The 23,126-nt window shown below is 33.5% G+C and overlaps 4 protein-coding genes across 5 annotated transcripts in view; 2 read left to right on the top strand and 2 right to left on the bottom strand.

Annotated features, from left to right (window-relative positions):
• The window catches only part of qsm (Zona pelucida superfamily protein qsm), a 30,809-nt gene extending 21,205 nt beyond the window's left edge, over positions 1–9,604 (bottom strand). The window contains exons 1-2 of one of the 2 annotated variants that reach the window (XM_077430015.1): positions 9,485–9,604; positions 6,558–6,753 (exon numbers count right to left, since the gene is read on the bottom strand). In XM_077430015.1, coding sequence (XP_077286141.1) covers positions 6,558–6,636 — 79 coding nt within the window. In that variant the 5' untranslated portion in view covers positions 6,637–6,753; positions 9,485–9,604. Of the gene's footprint in view, positions 1–6,557; positions 6,754–8,198; positions 8,318–9,484 lie in introns of those variants that run through there. The other variant, XM_077430016.1, reaches the window with a different exon arrangement.
• Positions 9,605–11,629: 2,025 nt separating this feature from the next.
• Positions 11,630–14,597, top strand: LOC143911276 (serine/threonine-protein kinase RIO3). The gene is made up of 2 exons (XM_077430111.1): positions 11,630–13,287; positions 13,362–14,597. The coding sequence occupies exons 1-2, from the start codon at positions 11,953–11,955 to the stop codon at positions 13,701–13,703; spliced, it is 1,677 nt and encodes a 558-aa protein (XP_077286237.1). The 5' UTR covers positions 11,630–11,952; the 3' UTR covers positions 13,704–14,597.
• On the bottom strand, positions 13,696–16,278 carry LOC143911277 (uncharacterized). The gene is made up of 4 exons (XM_077430112.1): positions 16,062–16,278; positions 15,887–15,989; positions 15,556–15,800; positions 13,696–15,468 (listed from the first exon to the last, which is right to left on the bottom strand). Exons 2-4 carry the CDS (start codon positions 15,978–15,980, stop codon positions 14,608–14,610), a joined length of 1,200 nt encoding a protein of 399 aa, XP_077286238.1. The 5' UTR covers positions 15,981–15,989; positions 16,062–16,278; the 3' UTR covers positions 13,696–14,607.
• Positions 16,279–17,476: 1,198 nt separating this feature from the next.
• Positions 17,477–23,126, top strand: Faf2 (Fas-associated factor 2). The gene is made up of 8 exons (XM_077430110.1): positions 17,477–17,792; positions 18,949–19,207; positions 19,284–19,467; positions 19,538–19,807; positions 19,879–20,050; positions 20,122–20,265; positions 20,342–22,169; positions 22,988–23,126. The coding sequence occupies exons 1-7, from the start codon at positions 17,664–17,666 to the stop codon at positions 20,504–20,506; spliced, it is 1,323 nt and encodes a 440-aa protein (XP_077286236.1). The 5' UTR covers positions 17,477–17,663; the 3' UTR covers positions 20,507–22,169; positions 22,988–23,126.

Below are 23,126 nucleotides of genomic sequence, written 5' to 3'. Positions count from 1 at the left end.
ATGTAACACTTTTCACAGTACGGGCTCGTTCATACGCATTTCATAGTGCAACAGGGAATGGAGGAAAGGGAAACAATTGCACGCAAACAAACATTTTTGCATTATCACCAAAAAAAAAAACGATTTTTTAAAAATGTGCGAAATAGCGAATTGTGCGAAAGTCGAATGTGCGAAAGTTGAGGTCCGCCTGTATATATAATTTTAGAATTGGTATTTTTTTATCAAATAAAATATTTTACCTACAGCGCAACTTAGAAGTACATACATATATATTTAGATACGTAGACTGACATGTAAATAATAAATGTAATCGTTTTCAAATTAATGGTAATAATTTTTTTTTGCCTGCGTAGCATGCATTTGTCTATAATAATTATTTAACATGTCGATAAAATATATTGTATGTATGTATTTTCAAAATTCTAAAATAATTCGTCGTCATTCCCCATAAAAAGATCCAGAATTATTGTTTTCACAGGGCCGGATTTCCCTTGTACTTTTATATTTAAATTTGTTTGGAGGGGCCTCACAAGTGGAATAGCCAAGAGTTTTTCTTCATCTAATCCGACTATGTCTGAAAATCATTATTTTTCAACACTTTTGCACACTGCGGCCCGCGAACAAATAGAAAATAGATAAATTGGCCCATCTGTTAAAAAGGTTGCGCATCACGGTTTTATAACAATACCCACACACATAAACCATGCTTCAAGGACCAAATAATCAGACAACCGTTTCGTCGACCTTTTCCAGCTCACAAAAGCGGTATGCAAAATGGAAAAATGGCAATGTCACTGACGTCACGTCTGGCGATGCACACATCGGTCAGTGTTTTTGTCGACCGGAAGTGCGTGAGTATGCGCGCGCACTAAACGAACAGGCCGCCATGGCCAGTGACTCCCACGTCGCGGTTCAGGTCCGCGAGATGGACACCCCTGTCCCGCCAACCAACGGTAACGATTGTTGTTGTTGTGCACCAATTTACGATTTAATTCGACCAGTAATAAACACGCTTACAACCAACCGCGATTGGATTAGTTTTTCGCATCGACACGTGGTTTGCAAGCCGCGGAACCTGAAGTGCGATTAATATAAGTCGGATTGTCGCTTGGACGTACATACAGTGGACCGTGTGCAGTCTTAAGAGGGCTGTAAACCCGAAACCTTAATTTTGTTACCGTTCTTTTCTTCGATATATATATTAAGTGTATGTATATATTGAGTGAATGCGACAATATATATCATTATACATATATATTGAGTGAATGCGACAGTTGCGCTTCGACCAGATAAAACGTATTTTAAATTGACAAAATCGAGGTTTCGTATTCTCCTATTTTCTTCTCCAAAACTGGACCAATTTTTAAAAAAATTTCATCATCGGTATGAGAAAGATACTTGCTGTGCATCTATCGGCGTATTTTTTTTAAATCGACCGTTAAATAAGCACGCTGGACTCGTTTCGTGGGTGTAAAAAAGAGGCGATTTTATAGATGTTTGGCGGCTCCTAGCTCCTATAAAAAATAATTAATCAAAAAAATAAAACGATTGATGCACCCCAATGGTGGATATCCATAGCATATTAAAAAATAATTTCTCTAGTGCCATAATCGACGAAGGGAGAAGTATAGTACGTTTGTATGGACAAGGCGCTGCTGTCCAGCCCTCTTAAGCGATCGACAGATGCTTTTCGAGCACAAAAGCATGGCTCTTCTAAAAAATTGAAAATAGATACATCGAACGTCTACCTCTGATCATGTGGACCAAAGTATGGTACGCACACAAAAACCATCGTGAAAGAATTAACCGTCCCGATTTGACGAAATAGTCATCGAAATCACTATGGATAAATTGGATTCCAATATTCGAAAAAATAATTACAAATTTATATCGGAAACCTGTTCTATTGATGACACAAACACCAAAGAATACGTGGATGATTAATCTTTGTAGTATGCGCAAACTGCATGACAATGTCATGCGCTCTGAAAATTGACTTTTTTTATTTTTTTTATCATTTTATCCAAATATTAAATTTGTTAATTATAATATACTAGTGTTTTTACCCAGCTTCGCTCGGTATTTGAATATAAACCGCTTAAGCATGGCCAATCTAATAGTAAACATTTTATTAAAATTATTTGAATAGTTTTATTTTATTAAAATTCTTTTGTTTTTCTACGAACCAACAATATTTATACAAAGTCTCTATTATAATGTTTTACTCGATTTTTAAAATAAAATCAATTTATTACGAATTTTTTTTTTTTAGTATTTAGATATTTTTTGTATTCAAACTTAAGAGTCGCCTAAGGTTTGACGTAAGACAAGTTACTCATCAATAGCGTGTATATAAGCCATTCACATACATATGTATGTACATATGTGGCAACCCTGTCCATCGGCGCGACTAATTCAAAGGAAATTTACATTAGAAACAATCTCTTCATTTAGCGATGTATACATAACAGTACATATTATGAACGTTGGACGTATTTGTCGAACGCGGCGAGGTCTTTGCAAATATTGAGGAAAAATGTCAAGTAAGTAACTTTCGATTTTTCTCAATCGTCCCACTCACTCTTGGCGTTGAACAGCGACCGTCTCTTTCTCTCCGATATGACCTGTGGCTGTTAGAGGTTACGCTGACCCGGTTCTAACTTGAGTTTGTGGTTCTGAGCTGCATTCGATTTATTTTTCAATTTATTGCCGAAGAGCGAAAAAAGAACAAAAGGATGATTCTCGCGATCGCCTTCTGTTGTAATACATAGAAGATGCGCATTGAGTATTCAAACAGGCCTCGAAGGCCAATTGGCGCATTTTCCGCATACAAATAGCTGTTTCACAATTCGAACGAGAGATGTGTGCATGTCCGAAGTAAGATTATCATTGTAATTATGGTGTGACGAGGCGAAACACTCGAACCGACCGATGAAAATCTTAATACTGATTATGATGCTGTGTGAAAATTCCATGGAATCCAATTAGATCAATATAAAAAAGAAAAATCTAAGCTAGAATATACATACATATGTATGTCATAAACTAGTAAAGCTTTTTTTAATACTCATGTACATTATTTATAGAAAAAAATGTAATATAAATGTATATCTATAGTTTCTATAGGAATTTATAGGAATTGAGTACTAAACACGAACAAAAGTACCATTTATGTAATATTTTTTGATTTTCCGTATATTTTTCTGCTAAACGTATTAAATTATTTATTATTTTTACCAAAATACTATTATATAATATATTCAACATTACAAAAGGTGAACGTACATATAGTATATTATGTATATATGTATACTTTGATTGCTTGAACTTTGTTTTTTTTTTATGAATTTATGTAAAATATGTATTAATTTCTGTATAATTATTATTTTGTTTCTTTTCTGTTATATTTTTGACTATTTTGGCGCATTGGGAATTCCTGTAATGCCACAATGGTCCAAACTCAAATAAAAAAAAAATGTGTCTTCAGTCATAACTAAAATGTATGTACATATGTTTGTATTCATCCAGATTTTTCCTCCTACATATACATATGTACATACATACATATAAAGCAAATGCAAAAGAAAAAGTTTGAGAAAACGTGAGCTGTTATTCAAGTAGATTATACCTGCTATCCATACTAAAAATATCATAGACACTAAAATCAAAAATGTGTATAACATAGCGGTGTAAATCGACCGTGAAAAATTATGTAAAATTTTCGGCACGTTACGCGCCCATTTGAATTCCGGTGATTACACAAGACGAGAAAATAATTAAAGAAAATCACATTAGAAATACGCAGATCGAATCTTTTCGGACGGTATGGACCCATCTACATATATTCACATACATATGTATGTATGTAGTACTTTTAACGGAACAATCGTAATTTTCACCATGGTGTAAAATGCAATTTGCCGCGGCCATGTAAATGCCCTGCGACTAATTAAAGATTCTTCGTGGCGATACCCGACGAAATGTGGCCTGGGTCGAACCGGCGACCTCAGTATCGAGAGCCGGCTGCTCTTGGTATAGAGCTACCACTCGCCATTAAGCCAGCCGTTCGGTGATAGCCAATCGATTACGATGCGATTGCAATCAGCGATTTCACGCCGAATTCGTACCGAGAAAATCTTTCGAATTAAAAAAAGATAAGCACGCTCGCAGTATGCCTCCAATGGGTCGTTGAGCCGTACGAGTGATATGCAAGTACGTACATTATAATCAAAATCTGCTTTTTTTACATTGATTTTTCGCACGACACTGACCGTTCTTCTGTGCTGCAAGCACTGCATTTATGTATCATCCGTTTTGCTGCACGCCATATAAATTTTAATGGTGCGAAACTCCATTGTCGACATATTCCTTACTGGGCATATGACCAGTATCCAGTTTTTCGAAGAATATTGCCTCTTGTTCGTTCGCCTACTAGCGAACAAGTTGATTATTTGTTTCAGTGTTAGAGAATGAAATTGATAGAATTTTATGTATTTTAATTCAAATTTGATAAATAAATATGATACATATGTACATATATAACTATGATACATATATAACGCAATTTTCACTTACATGCATATGTACATTAACAACTTTGTAAATTTTGTGATGTAAATATATGATATGTCAAATAAGACGGTGAGAAATTTTAACTCACATATGTGCATATATATGTACATATGTACTCGTACATGCTGATTCGAAAATATTAATAATTAATCAGATATGACGGAGCATGAAAATTTATTGTTGCCTCCATATGTTAAAACAAAGACAATAGAAAAATTTAACACAAGAAAACGAAAATACATACGTTGATAAAATCAATTCAACTTTCATAACATTCTTTTTGGTTCACATACGCAATAAATTAAAAATAAAAGTTTTTTGCAAAAAATTTATGCACAATCCGTTCTACACACTATTCTCATTATACATCAGGGCAAATATGTACATATCTCACAAAAGGAAAAACCTAAATTTTAAATTCGAACACAACTAATTAGTCAAATGAACGGAATTACAAATTATTCAAACATTAATCAAAATGCTATGAGACTACAATATATCATTAAGAGCAACCAAATCGTAACATGATATATTATAAAACTGCCATAAAGACATTGGGAACAGTGTCAATGAAAATGTGTACATATAAAAATTAGTCGATTCGCACAACCCACTGAAAAAATTAACACGAGCACGTACAAAAAGTGCACTTACATATTTTGCTACAAAATCAGGGCTCATTAACTCTAAAATCACACACACACACACAGACATTTTTTTTTTATTTATTAAATATTTCATACATACTTTTAACCAGAAACAAACAAATGTATCCAATTCAGTACTTCTCATAAGACGGTAAACAAATTTCTTTAAGAAAATTCCACCCAGTTCTTAAAAAAATAGATATTCACCGGTTCGCAGTACAAAAAAGTTTGAGTAGTACTGCTCTAATTAACAAAACTATAGTTTTATAGGAAAACACAGAAAGAAAGCTTATATACCTATATATCAAAGCTTATATAAGAAAGCTTATAAAAGCTTATAAAGCTTATATAAGAAACGCATTAATCTGAATTATATGTACCTACATGTATATTATAGTTAAAATGAATTTGGATAGCCATCGTTAACTTGCTTGATCAAGTAAAGAAAGAGAAATTTCCATAATTTGAAAGGGATCTTCTCCGTTTGACCGATCCTCGTTTAACCGAAACGGATGTCCTAAATTTCAAAAATGTTTGTTTCTTTGTATACATGTATGTAATATTTTCAATATACGAAAAATATTGTGATCATTGGTAGATTTTTAAGCAATTAACACACCTTAAAAATTTAAGAACGGTTGAAAATCAATTCTCACTATTATTTTTTAATAGCCAATATTTACCTCGAAAGATAAGTTTTTCACTGAGTTATATTTCATTTTTGTTTATATGAATTTATAATTTCCAAATTTGGAAAAATGCGAATCGGTCGAACCGGCGCTATGAAATATATTTTTCCGGTCTCTCAAAAAAATTGGAATTAATCTATATTTTGCACCACCTATTCCTAATTTACATTCCAATAAAGCACTGATATTCAAATAAAGCACACACACACACATATTTGAGTTTTGTATGGAGTGAAAGGCTGGTATACACATATGCGCGTGTCACCGCGGCCTTTGCGCGGGCGTATCGGCCTCCAGGTTTCAGGTTCGACTCCCACGCCTGCTTTTGTGACTCATCGCTTTGTCGGGTGCTTGTCTTCCAACATATAAAGATGCACCTTCTAAAAAACCGGTCCACGCGAGAAGAACGCATGGACACCCCGGGTACAAGAGCATACGAGTCGCCAGCATAGCGGTCCCGTAAAAATTTGATTAAAAATCGGCCACTGGAACGCGATAGTGTTGTAACACAAAAATATAGGAAAAAAAGCTAACATCCATAGTAATTAGATTAACGGCAAAACAATGCGTAAAACAAATTTCGAGTCGTTAAAAGTCAATTAAAGCAAATGGCGCTAACGATAGTGAAATTGGCGTGGTGTGCGCTCACCCTTAGCTTGAGTCCACGTCGGCAAACAGCACAGGAATACGATTGTTAAGCAGGCCGACGACCACTTGAACACAGCCATGGTTGTAGTTTAAGCAGATGATTGGGATACGATGCACTACACTTTAACAACCACTAAAAACCATGGTCAAACGAATTGCTTCTGCGCGTCAAGCCGATGACATCAGTGCCACGAAATCTGCGAACAAAAGAAACAAATCAGAAAAGAAAGTTAGGAAAACCCAATTGGATTCTGTTGTTCAGTCTGGGACAGTTTTCAAAGCGCAAAATAAATCTTAGATACTACATACATATGTATTATTTTCGTGGTCATCGCCAAAGTACATTATCTTTATCATTCAATACGAATGCAAAATCCAAAAATTCCAAAATTTACATGTGAAGTCTTAGGAATTTTACTAGTATAGTAATTATCTCGCCGCTTACGAAAGGAATGAAAGAAAAACAATGATTTTGTAGAGCAAATCTCAATCAGTAAGTTAAAATAACAATAAATGTGGTTTTAAATATAGTAAGTATTGCACTGCTGTAAATATCAGGGCTGTGAAGTCAGAGCATTTCAAGTAGAGTTGGAATCGTAAGAAAGTAATAAGAGGTTAGTAAAAAATCAACCGACTACAGCTCCTTTTCTTTATTTTATTTTATTTTATTTTCTTTAATTACGATATTTGTCAATTAGAGTCTCCAATTTTACTGAAGTAAATCCACTAATAAATTAAAATTTAATAATTTCTTTATAGAAACATGATTTTAAATTACATTATAAATAAATTAGTTGAATTGAACGTATTTTGTGGCCAAAATCTATTGTTTATCTCAAATTTTTTTACAAGGTTTTATTTTTTATTCTCATTACTCTCATTTTTCAGATTGATTTATTTGTGCATGAAATTCATACACAGACACTATGAATGTACATACTTACCTTTTATCTACTTCATTTAATTACCAATAATTCAACAAATTGGTATGTCAATTATTATTGATTTTTTATATTTTGAAAATCGCTATTATTTTTGTTACTAATAATTTTATACGTTGGCAAGAAAAGCCGATCTTACTAAAATCGTTCAAGTTTGAGTTGGAGTTTGGAGTCGGAGTCGGAGTCCAATCATAAAATAATGTCGGAGCGGTAAATTTTGATTTGACTCCACAGCCCTGGTAAAATTTAATATTTCAGATTTTGGTTGAAAAAGTTTCTCTACTGAATTTGACAATTTGTATGTAAGTAGTTTTTTAAATATTCTACAATACTCTTTAGTGAAAATGACAAACAAAGTATATTGCTTTTACTTTGATTGATTCTAGTGAAAGTTAATTAGGTAAACTCATAATGAAAAACTAAATAGTTTTCAATTTCAAATACGCTAAAAACTGTTGTTAAAAAATTTACATAGCAATTTTTTTCTCGCAAATAAATACAGTGGCTTTCGGGTGATAATAAGTTGCGCATTGTACCAGAAAGCAATTTTTCTAAAGCGTTTTGCTCGTCATTAGCCAGTCTCAATCTGCATGCTATTATAATAATCACACAGATTTTCCGATTCTCCACGACAAAACAAAACAATACACATCCTGCCGAGTTTAATAGCACCAAGGCAAAACTAAAATATGTATATAAACCTGACTAAGATGAATTTATCCGATGGTGATGGAAGTTGGAGGTAGACTGACGAAGGATTCGCGAGCCTCGTCTCTTGCGGGGACAACCAGTGTTCCACGTCGAACCATCACGATTGGGTGGTGGAGGTGTCCAAATATGGTTCACCTGTGGGCGACCTGAGCCTTGGTATGTCAGCCTTTGTGTTTCTGCCATGACGACACTATATAGACCGGATTTTTTTACAATAAAAATAAGGTTCAGCAACCTTTTTTTTCGTTCTGAATTTAAACAACTTTGTTTAAATTACAAAAGATTCCTCTGGGAAAATTTATCAGGTATCGTAGCTTTGTGAGTAAGAGTGATTCTTAAATACACTAGTAATGACACTGATGGAAGCACAATAAACAGAATAGATTGACAGATGGCACTAATAGTGTTGACCGTGACAATCTGTCAATCTCATCTAAAGCTTGAAGCATGCAACACTTGGATTGAAAGTAAACTTGATTTCTGATCGCTATTGCTTTCGATTTATGTAGATGTATTTTCTATCAAAATCTATCTTTCTTTTTATTTCAAAATAATACATACCAAGACTTTTTATTAAGTCGTGCATCTATGCTCTACTCCTTGTGCTTTCGGGGCATTCTACTGCAACCTCATTTTTAAAAGTTTTTTTCTACATAATTTCCTCAAAATTCAAAGGAAATAAATTGCAGAAATTGAGTTTTTCCAACATTTAAAAATCTCAAAGAAATTCAATTAGTTATAAACTATATTAAATGATTCGACATTGTATGTATTTTGCATATCCATTGATTAAAATAGTATCGTAATTAACGGATATTTTATCTTCATAGAATCTCATGGGAATAATTTCTATGGTATTGATAGTTCAATAATTTTTTTTTCAAACACTTTTAAAATTGGAAGTTAAATATAAACCGTTCAAACACGTTTTGATCTCCACATTCAGTTGATAAATACATAAGCAAACATATAACATATAAGAGTATACGGAGATTTGCATTGAATGACCATAGCAATTTATACGTTCCCTCCGGGCATTCGTTAGCTCAGGTAAGAGACGTCCGCAAAAGGTCCATCCAGTCGATGTTATTAACTCTTTTGCTCGAGATGCACACGACCACCGGCAAACGAGAACCGAAAACATCCCAACACATCAACGAGTAAGTTCATACAAGAACAAGGTAACCGGTCAAATATTTTCAGAGAGGCACCGATTTAATTAGAGTACGACCGTTGGAAAATTATGACATGAAAATGATAAGAAAATACGACTAACCGTTGCCACCAGGTCAGCTAGACAGCTGGTGTTGAAGTAAAACAGTAACACCAAAAACAGCAGCAGTAGCAGTGACAGCAACAACCGGCGCCACAGCCACAAACCCACTAACTCCTACCTGCCCAGGTGAGAACTGGCCGCCCCCTCCTCATCTCGCAACACGTTCTATCGAACGACGATCAGCCAAACCAACATCATTATCGTACGAACCACAATCGATATATTCAATATTTCGATGTATCTTCTAATTGAAATCCTCTATTATCGATCAACTATGCTTTTTTTCATGTTTCAATTAAACAATTGATGTACAGTATATATACATATATACATTTGAATTATAATTCAAATAATACGTATTTTTCAATCTAATTTCAATAAATACGATCAATATTCATTATCAGTAGGAAAAATATAAAAAAATATGTGCAAACATTTTAGAACAAAAAGTTAGTTCTACATACAAATTTAAACCAAATTATTTAAAAAATTGAATAAGTGGAAATGTATATACATATGTATGTGTATAAAGAACTTAACCCACATAATGGCTTCGGACGATGTCACGATGTAAATTATTTTTCATCTTCGAACTATAAAAATTGATTGAAATATCCATCGTTGACCAAACCGCGCAAAATTGCAAAGTTTCAAAACTATTTGAAGACTATAGGAATTTTAGCTCAATCTTTTGCGAAGTGAAACATAGAAGAGGCTTGTAAAAAAAGGCATGTTCTCTGGAAATGAATTACATATTAAAGTGTTTAATACATTTTTCATTCTTCATATTATCTTTCTTTCTTTTTGTGTGATTCCTCATCATTGAGCAAGTTATTTTTTTTACAAATATTAGTCGACTCGTACACTGACGATCATTGAAAAACGTCGTAAATTCTCTAATAGGGGATGTTTTTGCTTTTCATGTAAATTAACAGATGAATAGTTCTACAATAAATAGCAATTGTATCATTGAGATAAATCAGTTGATAGTATCAATTAGAATATCATTTTACCTAGCACTATATAAAAGTTTTTAAATCTTTCCTTTAACGGAAGTCAGTCTAAAAATAATTGTACAGGTTTATTAGCTTTAGAGGTTTGCCGATAGGTTTATTTATTGAGAAAAGGCAAATTTCCCTATCAAAGTAAATACTTGTGAAAATTTTACTTCCAAGAGTTTTTCGACAAAAATGTCACTAAAAACATATTTTCCGAATTGAACTTGTACTTTAAATAAATACATATGTGTCTGTATCTACATATGTATATAGACAACGGCGGTTTATCACACACGAAAATAAGTGCCCGAAATGGGCATTTTCTACCAAAATTTACAACTTAAAAATTATTATCATTGTCCACAATACGTTCGTAAGCCAAAAATAAATTAAATGAATACCTATTTTAAAATAGTACCTATTTTATTCCAAAAACTTTAGTGTTTCAAGTACATATGGTAAATAAATAAAAAAATATGGCTTTGTTAATCCTAATAAAAAAAAAACTATATACTGAAAGGCATGATAAAATACGATGATATCATTTTTTTACTAAAATGGGGGCTTCAAAATTTAAAATACGCTTGGGACCCCCCATTTACTTGATCCGCCACTGTATGTAGATCTTTTATTTATTAATAGTTTTTTCATTTAATTTCTATTACAGTTTACGTATTGTTGCGTGGACGTGAAGAGGGGGCTTCCAGAATCGGAGAGAAAGACGCAGGAGCGTTGTAGAAGGTGTTTAATCGTGTGCTCTCGTCGGCGCTCCAGGTCGGAATGGTTTCCACGCCGAGAGCGCCCCATATTTATACCCGTTGGGCACAACACACATGTAATAACTATTGGTCGATGAGTTAGGCGATCCTATTGGCCGTTACATACGGCTTACTCATTCGGCGAGGACATTTTGGCGCGAACGAGAGATCAGGTGATTAGCGCTCGTAAGCCATCGGTCCACGAGTGCCACCCACCTAATATCTACGTTACAGTATTTTTAATCATTGTCTAATTATCAAAATATATACATAAAAATTTTAGTACATTGAATTGAATTAAAATTTTATTAAATTTGCAATAAAAATATATTTATTGGTTCAACCTAGCCCATTGCCAAGATTCGGTATTATTATGTAGGGCAAACACTACAGTCGTTGATGTGATAGTCATTGTCAATTTGACCAATGAATGTAAATTAATATGTGTGTTTCTATCAGTTACCATCAAAGGAAAAATAATATTCCGTTGACATTATCAATCAACTGATTTGGGAAATGATTAAAATTGCATTTTAGTATTTGCTAGAAAAAGTGCGATGGTGCAATTTGACGTTTAGTTGGGCGCTTTTACAATTGCTGTGGCCAAAGTATCGATAGAATCAGCTGACGGAAGTGTTGACGCGTGCCAAGGCAGTGCAGAGCAGTGCAGTGCGGTGCTAGGTATTGCACAAGTTTGACTCGAGTGGTGCAAATGGCAGGGGCAGGAACGGGAGCTTGGGGAGGCTGCGCAGCCTCGCCGCAAAACCATACCAACGCCAATTCTTTGGACGAGATCATGTCTGAACAGCTGGCTTCACAGCTTCAACGCAAGGAAGACATTCGCTTCGCTAAAAAGAAGGCTGCAGCTCACAATATCCTTCAAGATGAAAATATTTCGGCAAACCTGGTGCAACAGTTGCAAGCCGAACCGGGAGCTGAATTCTGCGATTCGGACCTCATCATAGCCAAAATGCTGCAATGCCAATTCAACCAGGAATACCAAGACCAGGTCAAGAACAGCGAAAAGAAAAGGAACGGTCTCTATAAATACAAAATCCCACTCGAACACTCGGTGCAAGAAGCCGAAGAAGACACTGTTCAACGCGAACACGAACGGGATTGGGATAATTTCGACGACAATGAAAAAGACTTTGCTGAGATACCCCGCTGTGGTTACAAACTCCAAGACGGCAAAATGGTAACCAAACACGACACAACTCTCACCGGGCGCAGGAATGCTTCTAAAGTAATGGCTTTCCCACCCGAGTTCCGAACGGGAGACGGAGCCGCCTTCGACATGCAACTACCCAATCGCGTGTTCAACAGTCTCAAAGCGCACTCCAGATCTGAACAATCCAAGAAGAATAAGATGTTGAACAGAAAAGAAAGTCACGCTACAGCCGAGATGGGTATAGATGAACCTACAAGACTACTTTTATACAAATTCATAAACAACGGTATGTTGCAAAGTATCAATGGCATAATTGCGACAGGGAAAGAATCTATAGTCCTGCACGCCGAAGGCGATCCTTCATATCCGGAAAAAATCATTCCTAGCGAGTGTGCGATAAAAGTTTTTAAGACTACGCTGAACGAATTCAAAACTCGCGACAAATACATCAAAGACGATTACCGATTCAAAGACCGCTTCTGCAAATTGAACCCTCGCAAAGTTATTCACATGTGGGCGGAAAAGGAGATGCACAATTTAATGCGACTGCAAAAATTAGGAATCAACTGTCCCGAGGTTATATGTCTCAAAAAACACATACTAATATTGTCCTTTATAGGTAAAAACAATATGGCGGCCCAAAAAATTAAAGAAGCAAAATTGACAGACGCGCAGTGGATTTTAGCGTACGAAGAAATCGTGGAAGCCATGAATAAAATGTACAACGAAGGTCATTTAATTCATGCTGATTTGTCGGAGTATAATATATTATGGCACGAAGAACGATGTTGGTTTATAGATGTATCACAATCCGTAGAGCCGAATCATCCCAGCGGTTTGGAGTTTCTACTAAGAGATTGTACTAACATTAGCCATGTGAGTTTACTATTTTATATTTGAAGAGAAAAAATTATAAAAGTGTAGTTGATAATTTTATATTTTGATTTCAGTTCTTTTCAAGCAAAGGTGTACCAGGAGTTAAAAGCGCTGAAGAATTATTTGAACATATAACAGGAATTCAAGGAACAGATTTATCACAGTTGGAAAGGATGCGATATAAAGGCCCCCCAGCTCACAAGTTGTTTCCAACTACAGAAGATGAGCAAGAAGAGGCGAAGCCTCCCACATATCCTTTTGAATATGCGTGGGAAAAAAGTCAACATGATAAGAAATATATGACTAAAGATAACATTGTACATCACGATGGCCTCAGAGATGAATTTGACGAGTTGTGGAAAAAAAGTCAAATTTCAAAAACTGAAAACATACACGAAGAGAGCAGCGAAGATTAAATACTATTTTATTGCAAAACAGGGTATACAAAAAGTACTTTGTAACTAAATTAACCTATACTAAACACTGCCTTTCACGAAATTGTAACCACTACCTGTTTGTATTTCAAGTGTTCATATTTTGATTTTAGATGTATTTCAAATTGAATATGTATATAAATGAATAAATTTTACATTGCACTATTATGATTTTTATTTCATTATATAATACTAGTGTTGTACCTGATGAAATATCATCGCATGGGTGTTGGTATATTAAGTTATTAAATAAAAAAAAATAAGTTATGTATCGGTCTTGTGTTCGATCCACACGCGGTCGAATTATTTTAAAATACCTTTTAAATATATTTAATTTCATTTTTTTTTTATTGTTTAGTATGAAAAAAAATGGTAAAAAATACCTACCTTTATATAAAAAATATAAAACACCAATAGAAAAATTAATTTTCAATAGATGGCGGTAAACGCTCAGACTTAAAGCCGTCTATTTGCCTAGAAGAAACATTGGTAAGAAACAGTATATATATATATATAGAAGTTTTTTCTTTTGTTATTATATTCGTATTATATATATGTATATATGATACGTTTTGTTGGCAGTGATTTAGCTGTCTCAAACAGACACACAGAATAGCAATATTATATTATAGATAGATTATTCATTAGGTAACCCTTTCTATAAACTCTATGTATGTATGAATGTACATGTGTATATGATGAATTTCTATTTGAAATCAGTTCTGAAGTTTTGATAATGAAATTATGTAAAATGAGTAATTTTTAAATATGAATATAAATAAATAAGTTCAATTAGCAGTAGGAAACATTGTCTTACAGGCTTATATATATTTTTTTAAATCCGAGTTAATTAAATAAAATACAATAAAAAGTCATTTCGTTTCCATTAATCACAAAGTTCTAATGGAGGTGGAAGTTCTGGTATCTGTCCACGGAGGAATACATCACTTTTAAAAGCTGCCAAATCCTCTTCAGTAAGGTTCTCTATTTTAGAATACAATTCTGGACATGCCTTTGCACTTGCTTGTGTTCCAAAAGGATTTACATTGCTTGTTGGATTGCTAACATTACTAGGATTCGAAAAAACGTTATTCGATGGTTGCATTTGAAATGGCTTCGGTGCTTGAGAGCCGAAAACATCTGGCGGTGCCACATTTGCATTTGTTGGATTGGCCGGCTGGCCGAATACATTACTCGGAGATGGTGCTACTGGTGCTGTCAAAGCGTTATTAGCCGAAGCGAATAACATAGCCGGTGAAATACCAGTTTGAGGCTGAGAGAAAACGTTAGCTGTATTCAAGGCAGGTTGGTTTACATTAGATCCAAATACGGCATTCTGTTGCTGGTTGAACTCTGGAGTATTGAATGTTGCAAAATTATTATTTTGTGAAGTCTCAATTTGTGCTGGTTTAGGATTATTGAATGCATTAGATCCGCCGAAGACGCCCTGAGGTTGTGTTTGAAATATATTTTGTGCAGCTTCAGCAAACAGTGAACCTGCTGCACTCGAGGATGCGTTACTTTGCATTGCCCCTGCAAAAACGTTTGCAGGTTGAGCGAGTGTATTATTATTGCCAAAAACGTTACTATTGTTTTGATTGAAGTTCAATGAATCTGTCGTAAATGGATCTGTAGTATTTTCGTTTCTATAAACGCTCTCTATTACTCCTACAATAGGTACGGATGGTTTAGTTAAAGCTTTTAATTTTTCAGTTGCCTCAACTAAGTATTGTGCTATTTGCGCTTCCTGAAACATTATACGTAAATGCATATTAGTATAGATACGCGTTATGTATAAATATATTTATATTTTTAATCGGTGGTTTTATATTACTGTTTGAGGTATTACTCCATTTGTTCGAGCTTCGTACATCTGATATCTCAGTTCTTCTGGAGAAATATCCATCATACCTGGAAAATTTGGTTTACATTTAAATGGTCCATAGCTAGATATTCTCCATTGGTGCCCATTTAAAGCAGCACTGGTATCGGAAGATACTTGATTTATTAATTGTTCCGTGGTGACATTGGCCTGTGACGAATTATTTACAACTTTATATGGATTATTTTGTTGCTGTCCTGTAAAATTTTCATGCAAAAATGATTAATAATCGATGGATATATTTACCAAAACTTTTATCAATAAAAATAATAGTAGTACATACCTTGATTGGAATAATTCTGAGCGAAAACATGTTCGAATCTACAAGCATTTCCAAATCGACAGCAACCTTGTTGATAGAAGCGACATACCGTCATTTTAGCAACCTAAAACATGACATTTATCTATAAAATTATAATTAGCAATATAATAATGGACAATCTTTATTATATATTTACCTCTAATTTTTATTTTAACGAAATATACTTTTCAAGTATTGAAAAATAAATATATACACAAGAATAAATGATTTTTGATATAATTCAACAATTGAAATCAAATAAAATTAATAAGAATATCGGGGTGAAATTGATTGAAACTAATAAAAAAAACACCTAACCAAAAATACAAGAAATTGACAGTTCCCCTTGGTTCAAATATATTTTAAATGTGACCATAAATAAATTTATTTATATTGAATTTATAAAGTAGCACTCCCATTTATCTCATTAATAATTTTAAATATTTAAAAATCATAATGTGCCTGTTCAAATTAATAGAAAAATTTAAAAGATATTTTATCAGAGGGTATTTTAATTTAAACGCTCAGACGCTACTCTTAATTTCACTTACAACTGAATCTAATATATAATTTCGAAAGAGACTTTGTATGTAAATTTTGGTTGGTACTTCATCGAAAAAATCAATATTTCTATGTCGACGATATCGATATCATTTTCGATTTTGATTTTTTTTTCAGTTCCGGATCTAGATTCGTATTTCAGTTCCGGATCCCGAATCGTCTTTCAGTACCGGATCTGGATTCATTTTTCATTTCCAGTTCTCGATTCCTGTTTTAGTTCCGGATCCCGATTTCATTTTCAGTTCTGGATCCCGATTTCTTTTTCAGTTCCGGATCCGGAATCATTTTTCAGTTCCGGATCCCAATTCTTGTTTAAGTTCCAGATCCGGATTAGTGTTTTAGTTCCGGATCCGGATTCCTGTTTCAGTTCCGGTTCCCGATTCCTTCTTCAGTTCCAGATCCCGATTTCTGTTTTAATTCCGGAACCGGATTTTTATTTAAGTTCTAAATCCGGATTAGTGTTTTAGTTCCAGATCCCGATTTCTTTTTCAGTTTCTGATCCGGATTCCTGTTTTAGTTCTGGATCCCGAATTATTTTTTAGTTCTGGATCCGGATTCCTTTTACAGTTCCGGATCCAGATTTCTGTTTCAATTACTATTAGATTAGTCATGTTTAAGCGGTATTTATTACAAATACCGTGCGAAGCCCGGTAAAACCACTAGTATTTAAATATTTATAAATAGTCACGAGAGTAAAAATAAATAAATTCTTGTTAAAGTTTGTATTCCTGTGAATTGGGATGGAACCGATTTGACCGTATTCGTGGAACTACTTGACTTCTTTCCTGCTCATCATATCAAACAGTCGTGTCTACAAAAATTTCGTCGTTTCACTCTTACCACTCCCCCATAATGTAAATTGAGAATGATGTTTTCAACTATCTTTCTTTAACGATCAATCGTCTTATAGACGTCGTTTTAATTATAACCAGTGAATTTAGAATAGTGAATTGGATAATCGAAGAAAATGATTTTAGATCATGTGCACGGTATATCGATCGCTGTGGCCAAGAGTAGCGATAGTGCAGAATAAGCGTTAAGTTGGCGACGTCGGCCAGTGTTTCGGTGTCGAAGTGTGCAAGTGTCGGGGTTTCTGGGGTGATGTCGGTCTGAGTGCGAATGCGAGTGCGACTCCGAGTCTGACTCCGACTCCGGTGAATGGTTCGAGTGTGAGCGCGGGAGGAGGCGGAGTGACGTCATGTCGTCCTCGTCGCTGGGCCTCTCCTCGGAGCAGACCGTGAAACTGCTGCAGTTCCAGGACCTGACGGGCATCGAGGACCTGAGCGTGTGTCGCGACGTCCTGCACAGGCACCGATGGGACCTCGAGGTTTGCACCCCACCCCCACACCCCACACCCCACACCCCACACGTTTGTTCCTTCACTTTCTACATTCAACACGTCATGCGACTTTTACGACACCAAATCACACTACACTTTCAATATGTGCTGTCTTTACAAATGACCCTGTTTATCAATTCAAATATTGTCGATTGAATCTCTATCAAATTTTTATATTTATAACCTAACCATTCATTGCTTCGATCACACATTGAGATCCGTTAAATTATATAGCACGGCATATGATCCAGCTTTAATATCCAAAATGTGTGTAGATCCGCTTTTGCAATAAAATGAAAGTGCTATTAATATTCCTATCAGCAATACATTTCTCATCTTATCAATATTATTATCTACATATGCCTATAATTTTTGTATTAGAAAAATGTTACATTGTGATTGTGAAATTAGCCTTTAGTAAATAAAAGATCTGCATTGAAATGTGATATATCATTTATTATTAATAAACTATTATTTTTACCTAGATATATCAATTGTGATGAAAGGAAATGAAATCTATAAAGGAATTGATATTGACATTAGATGTCAGTTAAAGAAGTGATTTGGTATTTTCCCATTATTCGGAGGCATTTCTTTTAAACATAACATAATATTTTTTTTTATTAAAAAAAGCCTAACCTTACATATTGTTTCAATAATTAAATAAACTTATGTAAGTAATTTTAAATTAAATTATGTATAATGAAAATTATTATAAAAATTTTCGATTGCGTCAAAGTGTCTCTGACCAGCTTATGTTCCTCGTTGTCGTTTATTTCACCACCATATTTGCGCTAGACACTCTTAAGTGTGAACACCAGGGTGCGGATAAACCAAACTATCGCTGATTGATTGACTTTGCATTGTTCGAATCCAATTTACTCCAACTCGTCAACCTCAACCCGAATCTTTCATTCGACAAAGCAACTACAGCTTCGTTTCATGTTTCCTTGCGACTCCTCTCTTTTGTAAGAATATCACGCTGTAGATAGTATATCGCTCGCTTTCATTGGAATCGTTTAATATTTAAAAAAATATATGTACATATATATAATATATGCACGTTTACTTTATTAATTTTCTTAAAAGTGCATATGTTTTAAAAACGTAAACGCCGCAGATTTTTATTATTTTTTTTATATAGGTTGCAATACAAGAGCAGCTGAATATGCGGGAGGGAAGACCTTCGCTGTTCGCCACCGAAGCTCGGCCACCGGCAGTCATCAAAGACCATGTAGCCCAGCAGATATTTTCCGATGATGACAATCCGGATCCTAATTTTAGAGGGGGATTTCGTGGGCTATTTGTTTTTGTAGTAAATTTTGTTTTCTCCATTTGCTACAACTTTGTTTCGACTATACCAAGTATTCTGTTCAGTATATTTAGAGGTGATGAACGACGAAGTAAGTTATCACTCAGAATAGAATCGTTCAGGTATTTCTTGCTAGATTCCTTTCTCAAATTGTTATAACGTTTCAGTTGTGACTGATCCTCTGGGCGATGTTATGAATTTTATCAATGCTTATTCGGCACGCTATAGTCCACATCCAGTGTTTTATCAAGGAACTTATTCTCAAGCTTTAAACGATGCCAAACAGGAATTGAAATTTTTACTTGTATATCTTCACTCTGACGGTTCTTCAGACACACCTAACTTTTGCAGGTTTTTATATTGTCTTTTTTTCTAGATTCACTACTTGAGCCAAATACTACATATTTTTACTTTATTTTAGGCATACACTATCTGATCCAAATGTTATACAATATATTAACCAGAACACGCTGATGTGGGGGTGTGCTGTGGAATCACCTGAAGGGTATCGTGTAGCACAATCAGTCGGTGCTAGGAAATATCCTCTTATATGTGTAGTTGTTCTAAGAGAAAACAGAATGACAATCGTGGGCCGTATTGAAGGAGCATGCTCCGGGGAATTGTTAATATCGCGTTTAGTCCGAGTGTTAGGCGACAACGAAGTTTATTTAGTGCGTGCGAGAGCCGATCGGTAAATATATTTTTACTCATCACTATCAGTTTTTTTATTAGATAACTGCTAATACATACTATAACTTTTAGATTTGAGAGGAGTTTGACTGCTAGTCTACGGGCCCAACAAGACGAGGCTTATGAAGAATCTCTACGTGCTGACCAAGAAAAGGAACGTCGCAAACAAGAAGCGTGTGAAGAAGAAGCGCGTAAACGTCAGATGGAAACAGATTTGGCAGAACAAGAAAAGAAGAGAAAAATTGTAATATTTATTTCAGTTTTGTTATTTTTTTTCTTTCAAATTTTTGTTATAGAATTATTTTACTGTTTTAGGATCTTGTTAATTCTAAAGCAGAAATGGCTTTACGTTTACCAAACGAACCACCCGCTTCAGATCCACAAAGTATGTCATTTTTGTTCAAGTTTCCGTGTGGTGCTCGTTTAGAAAGAAGATTTAGCATTAGTGACAGCCTTGAAGTAAGCATAATTCTCATCCATATTGAGTGATAGTAATATATCATTGTTTTATTCATATTGTATTAATTTGTTTCAGGATATCCAAAACTTTGTTTTTAGTCATCCTCTTTCGCCTGAAGAATTTGAAATTACAACACATTTCCCTAAAAGGGTTTTGGAATGTTCAGGCGAGACGAAAACGCTGCACGAAATGGGTCTTAAAAATAGAGATGTTCTATTTGTGAATGATTGCAATGCATAAATTGTTTTTGTATGTTAAACATTCATTTAATAGGACTTTCGTTTACGATTTGTGTATTTTAAATAATTAGTGCTGTGAGTCATCGACGTGTATAAGGGCGAATATTTTTAATAACAAAGAAACGTTAAAGTGTGTGACAGTGTCTTAACAGTAATCATTTGATAATTATTTTATTATGTATATGCACTAAATATGTATAACTAAAATGCATTTTTGTTTCTTATCTTCAAAAAATCAATAGTCTTCAATTGAATATTTTAAATATAACATTTATATAAAAAGAAGTTATGTATTCAGATTTTTCAGCCTATCCCAAGTTCATGTATGTAAATATAAATGTAAGTGTTTTTTTAAAACGGTTCCGGTGTGCAAGAATTGTATGTACATTTCTATTACATACATCGACTTATTTTTATATGTATAATAGTTTGATATAATCATTGCTCTATTATAATATTATATTTTCATGTGATACAACTACTTTCGTTTGAATTACGCCACTTTCAAATTTTAATGATATTAAATTTTTGTTGTATGTTAATGTTTCTAGATTTTATTTATAATTATTGTTTTTTTATACACTTCATAATCCATTTTATTCATCGATATCTTCCATGAAGCCTTTTACAACACCAAATCACACTATTATATAATTTTCTTTCAATACATATACTACATAATTAATAAATTGAAGATTGCAATGCAATCAATTTAAAATATCTCACCATATTATAGAAGTCCTCAGACTGTGTTTTGATTCATTATTTATTTGCCATAATTTACGATTGTGTTCAAATATGAAAAAGAAAACAAATTTGCCTTTTATTTTATATCACATAAATGTCTGCTTACAATACTCTAAATTTAGTACAACGATCGTCACAATTCAATAATGCACAATGTGGTTATTGATTACAAAATTACTCAGTTTTATTTTATTGCTGAATTTCTTAAACTCTGAAATTAATGGAATTGACTAACTGTTACTTTTCAGTTTGGAATTACGTATATAAGTATATCGTATTCGATATAGTCCTGTAGTCATTAAACTTGTCATGCAATGTGATTACATATACACCCAACTGATATTAAATCACCTCAATGTTCAAATATTCATACATATTAGAATATTCTCCGAGAACAATCAGAATTTGGACTTTAAAATATTTCTGATTATCTCATTTTTTTTTTAATTATTCCTTTGTAGTATTATGTATTTTTGGGGTTATTCTTCATATGTTTGGTTTTTCAAAATGTTATTACATAATATTTTAGCATAGTCAGTTGACGTAGTTAAAAAAAATAGACAAAATATAGGTGAAAGAAACGATTTTAATTAAGAAGTATTGCTATTTTTTTCCTTCTTTTTTTCGGGTAGATTTTAGCTGCTATAGTATATTTGTTTTCGTTAATTTTTCTCTCTAATGTATGATTTCCTGAATTACGTGCCTGTACGTAGTTATTTTCGATGGCTGATCAAATTTTATATATTTTATGTTAAAAAGTGACAATTAAATATGTATAACGTCAAAACAAAAGTAAAATTGCATAAAGAAGAGTCTTCAAATCGGTATTTACCGATTTCTAAGATTTTTGGAAGTATGCTGGTTATATCAAACTAACTGAATGTGCTTTAAAAATTTATATATGAATTATGCTATATGTATGTACTAGGGATTCTGATTTCCCACACTTTTTCAATTCCCGGGACACGGGACGGACCCCGGGATCCCGGGACATGTAAAAAAACTTTTTTTTTTACAATTTAATATATTTTTTATTAATAAAAAAAATATTTATTTACTTACAAAACAATACATAATATACCTATCTATTAACTCGAAAAAATGTAATTATAAAAGTAAACTTATTTAAAGTAGCTTCTTAAGAATACTAAAATATTTAAATGAGAATCCGAAAGTCTAATTCTAGATTTGGTACAAAAATTTCCAGCAATGGAAAAAACTCTTTCAGTTTCGGTCGAATTTGATTTTATTGTTAAAAGGGACGAAAATAATTATTTTAAATTATCGGTTTTTTTCTCCTGCAGCATGTATATTTTAATTTATTTTTAAAATCGAGGTTATTTTTATATACGTTATTTTTATACAAATATTCGTCTTTGATAACTCCTTATTTAATTCTTCATACATCGTCAGACACACAATTGTTTCATCTTCATCCAAATCTAAAAGAGTTTCTTCCATTGTGGAATTGTCCATACAAGAAGCTTCGCTTCACATTCGCTTTTATTACAAAATTTAAAAAATTATTTAAATATTGTGTGTTAAAAAAATCAGTTTTAGGCTTCTTCTTTCTTCGATTATAATTTTTGAGAATATTTTACGATTCTTTGTGTATTTGATTTATTATTATTAAAACTTTATATGTTTTCAAAAAATTTTTAAATCCAATTCCCGGGATTCGAGATAAAAATTCCGTGAATTCCTGGGAATGTCTGTCCCGGGTCAGAAACCCTAGTATGTACATAGTACGTGTGTATAAATTTGTAATATGATAAGTTTGAAGGCTCCCATTTTTTTTTAAATTTTAATTGTGGTACTATTGTCAGGAAACTACATGCATAATTATATTTGGAAAATAAACAAATTTTAATTTG

Source organism: Arctopsyche grandis, chromosome 4, assembly GCF_051622035.1.
Source record: "Arctopsyche grandis isolate Sample6627 chromosome 4, ASM5162203v2, whole genome shotgun sequence".
Lineage (NCBI taxonomy): Eukaryota > Metazoa > Arthropoda > Insecta > Trichoptera > Hydropsychidae > Arctopsyche > Arctopsyche grandis.
Note: the sequence above shows the minus strand (reverse complement) of the source record. Positions and strands in the feature narration are given on the sequence as shown.

What these genes read in the sequence shown, in the direction of transcription:
- LOC143911276 (XM_077430111.1), top strand. Translation starts at nt 11,953, where the DNA reads ATGGCAGGGGCAGGAACGGGAGCTTGGGGAGGCTGCGCAGCCTCGCCG. An exon ending in ATTGTACTAACATTAGCCAT is followed by an intron (nt 13,288 to 13,361) that starts GTGAGTTTACTA and finishes TTTTGATTTCAG; the next exon opens with TTCTTTTCAAGCAAAGGTGT.
- LOC143911277 (XM_077430112.1), bottom strand. Translation starts at nt 15,980, where the DNA reads ATGACGGTATGTCGCTTCTATCAACAAGGTTGCTGTCGATTTGGAAAT. An exon ending in TCAGAATTATTCCAATCAAG is followed by an intron (nt 15,801 to 15,886) that starts GTATGTACTACT and finishes AAAATTTTACAG; the next exon opens with GACAGCAACAAAATAATCCA. An exon ending in ATGGAGTAATACCTCAAACA is followed by an intron (nt 15,469 to 15,555) that starts GTAATATAAAAC and finishes ATAATGTTTCAG; the next exon opens with GAAGCGCAAATAGCACAATA.
- Faf2 (XM_077430110.1), top strand. Translation starts at nt 17,664, where the DNA reads ATGTCGTCCTCGTCGCTGGGCCTCTCCTCGGAGCAGACCGTGAAACTG. An exon ending in GACACACCTAACTTTTGCAG is followed by an intron (nt 19,468 to 19,537) that starts GTTTTTATATTG and finishes ACTTTATTTTAG; the next exon opens with GCATACACTATCTGATCCAA. An exon ending in GTGCGTGCGAGAGCCGATCG is followed by an intron (nt 19,808 to 19,878) that starts GTAAATATATTT and finishes TATAACTTTTAG; the next exon opens with ATTTGAGAGGAGTTTGACTG.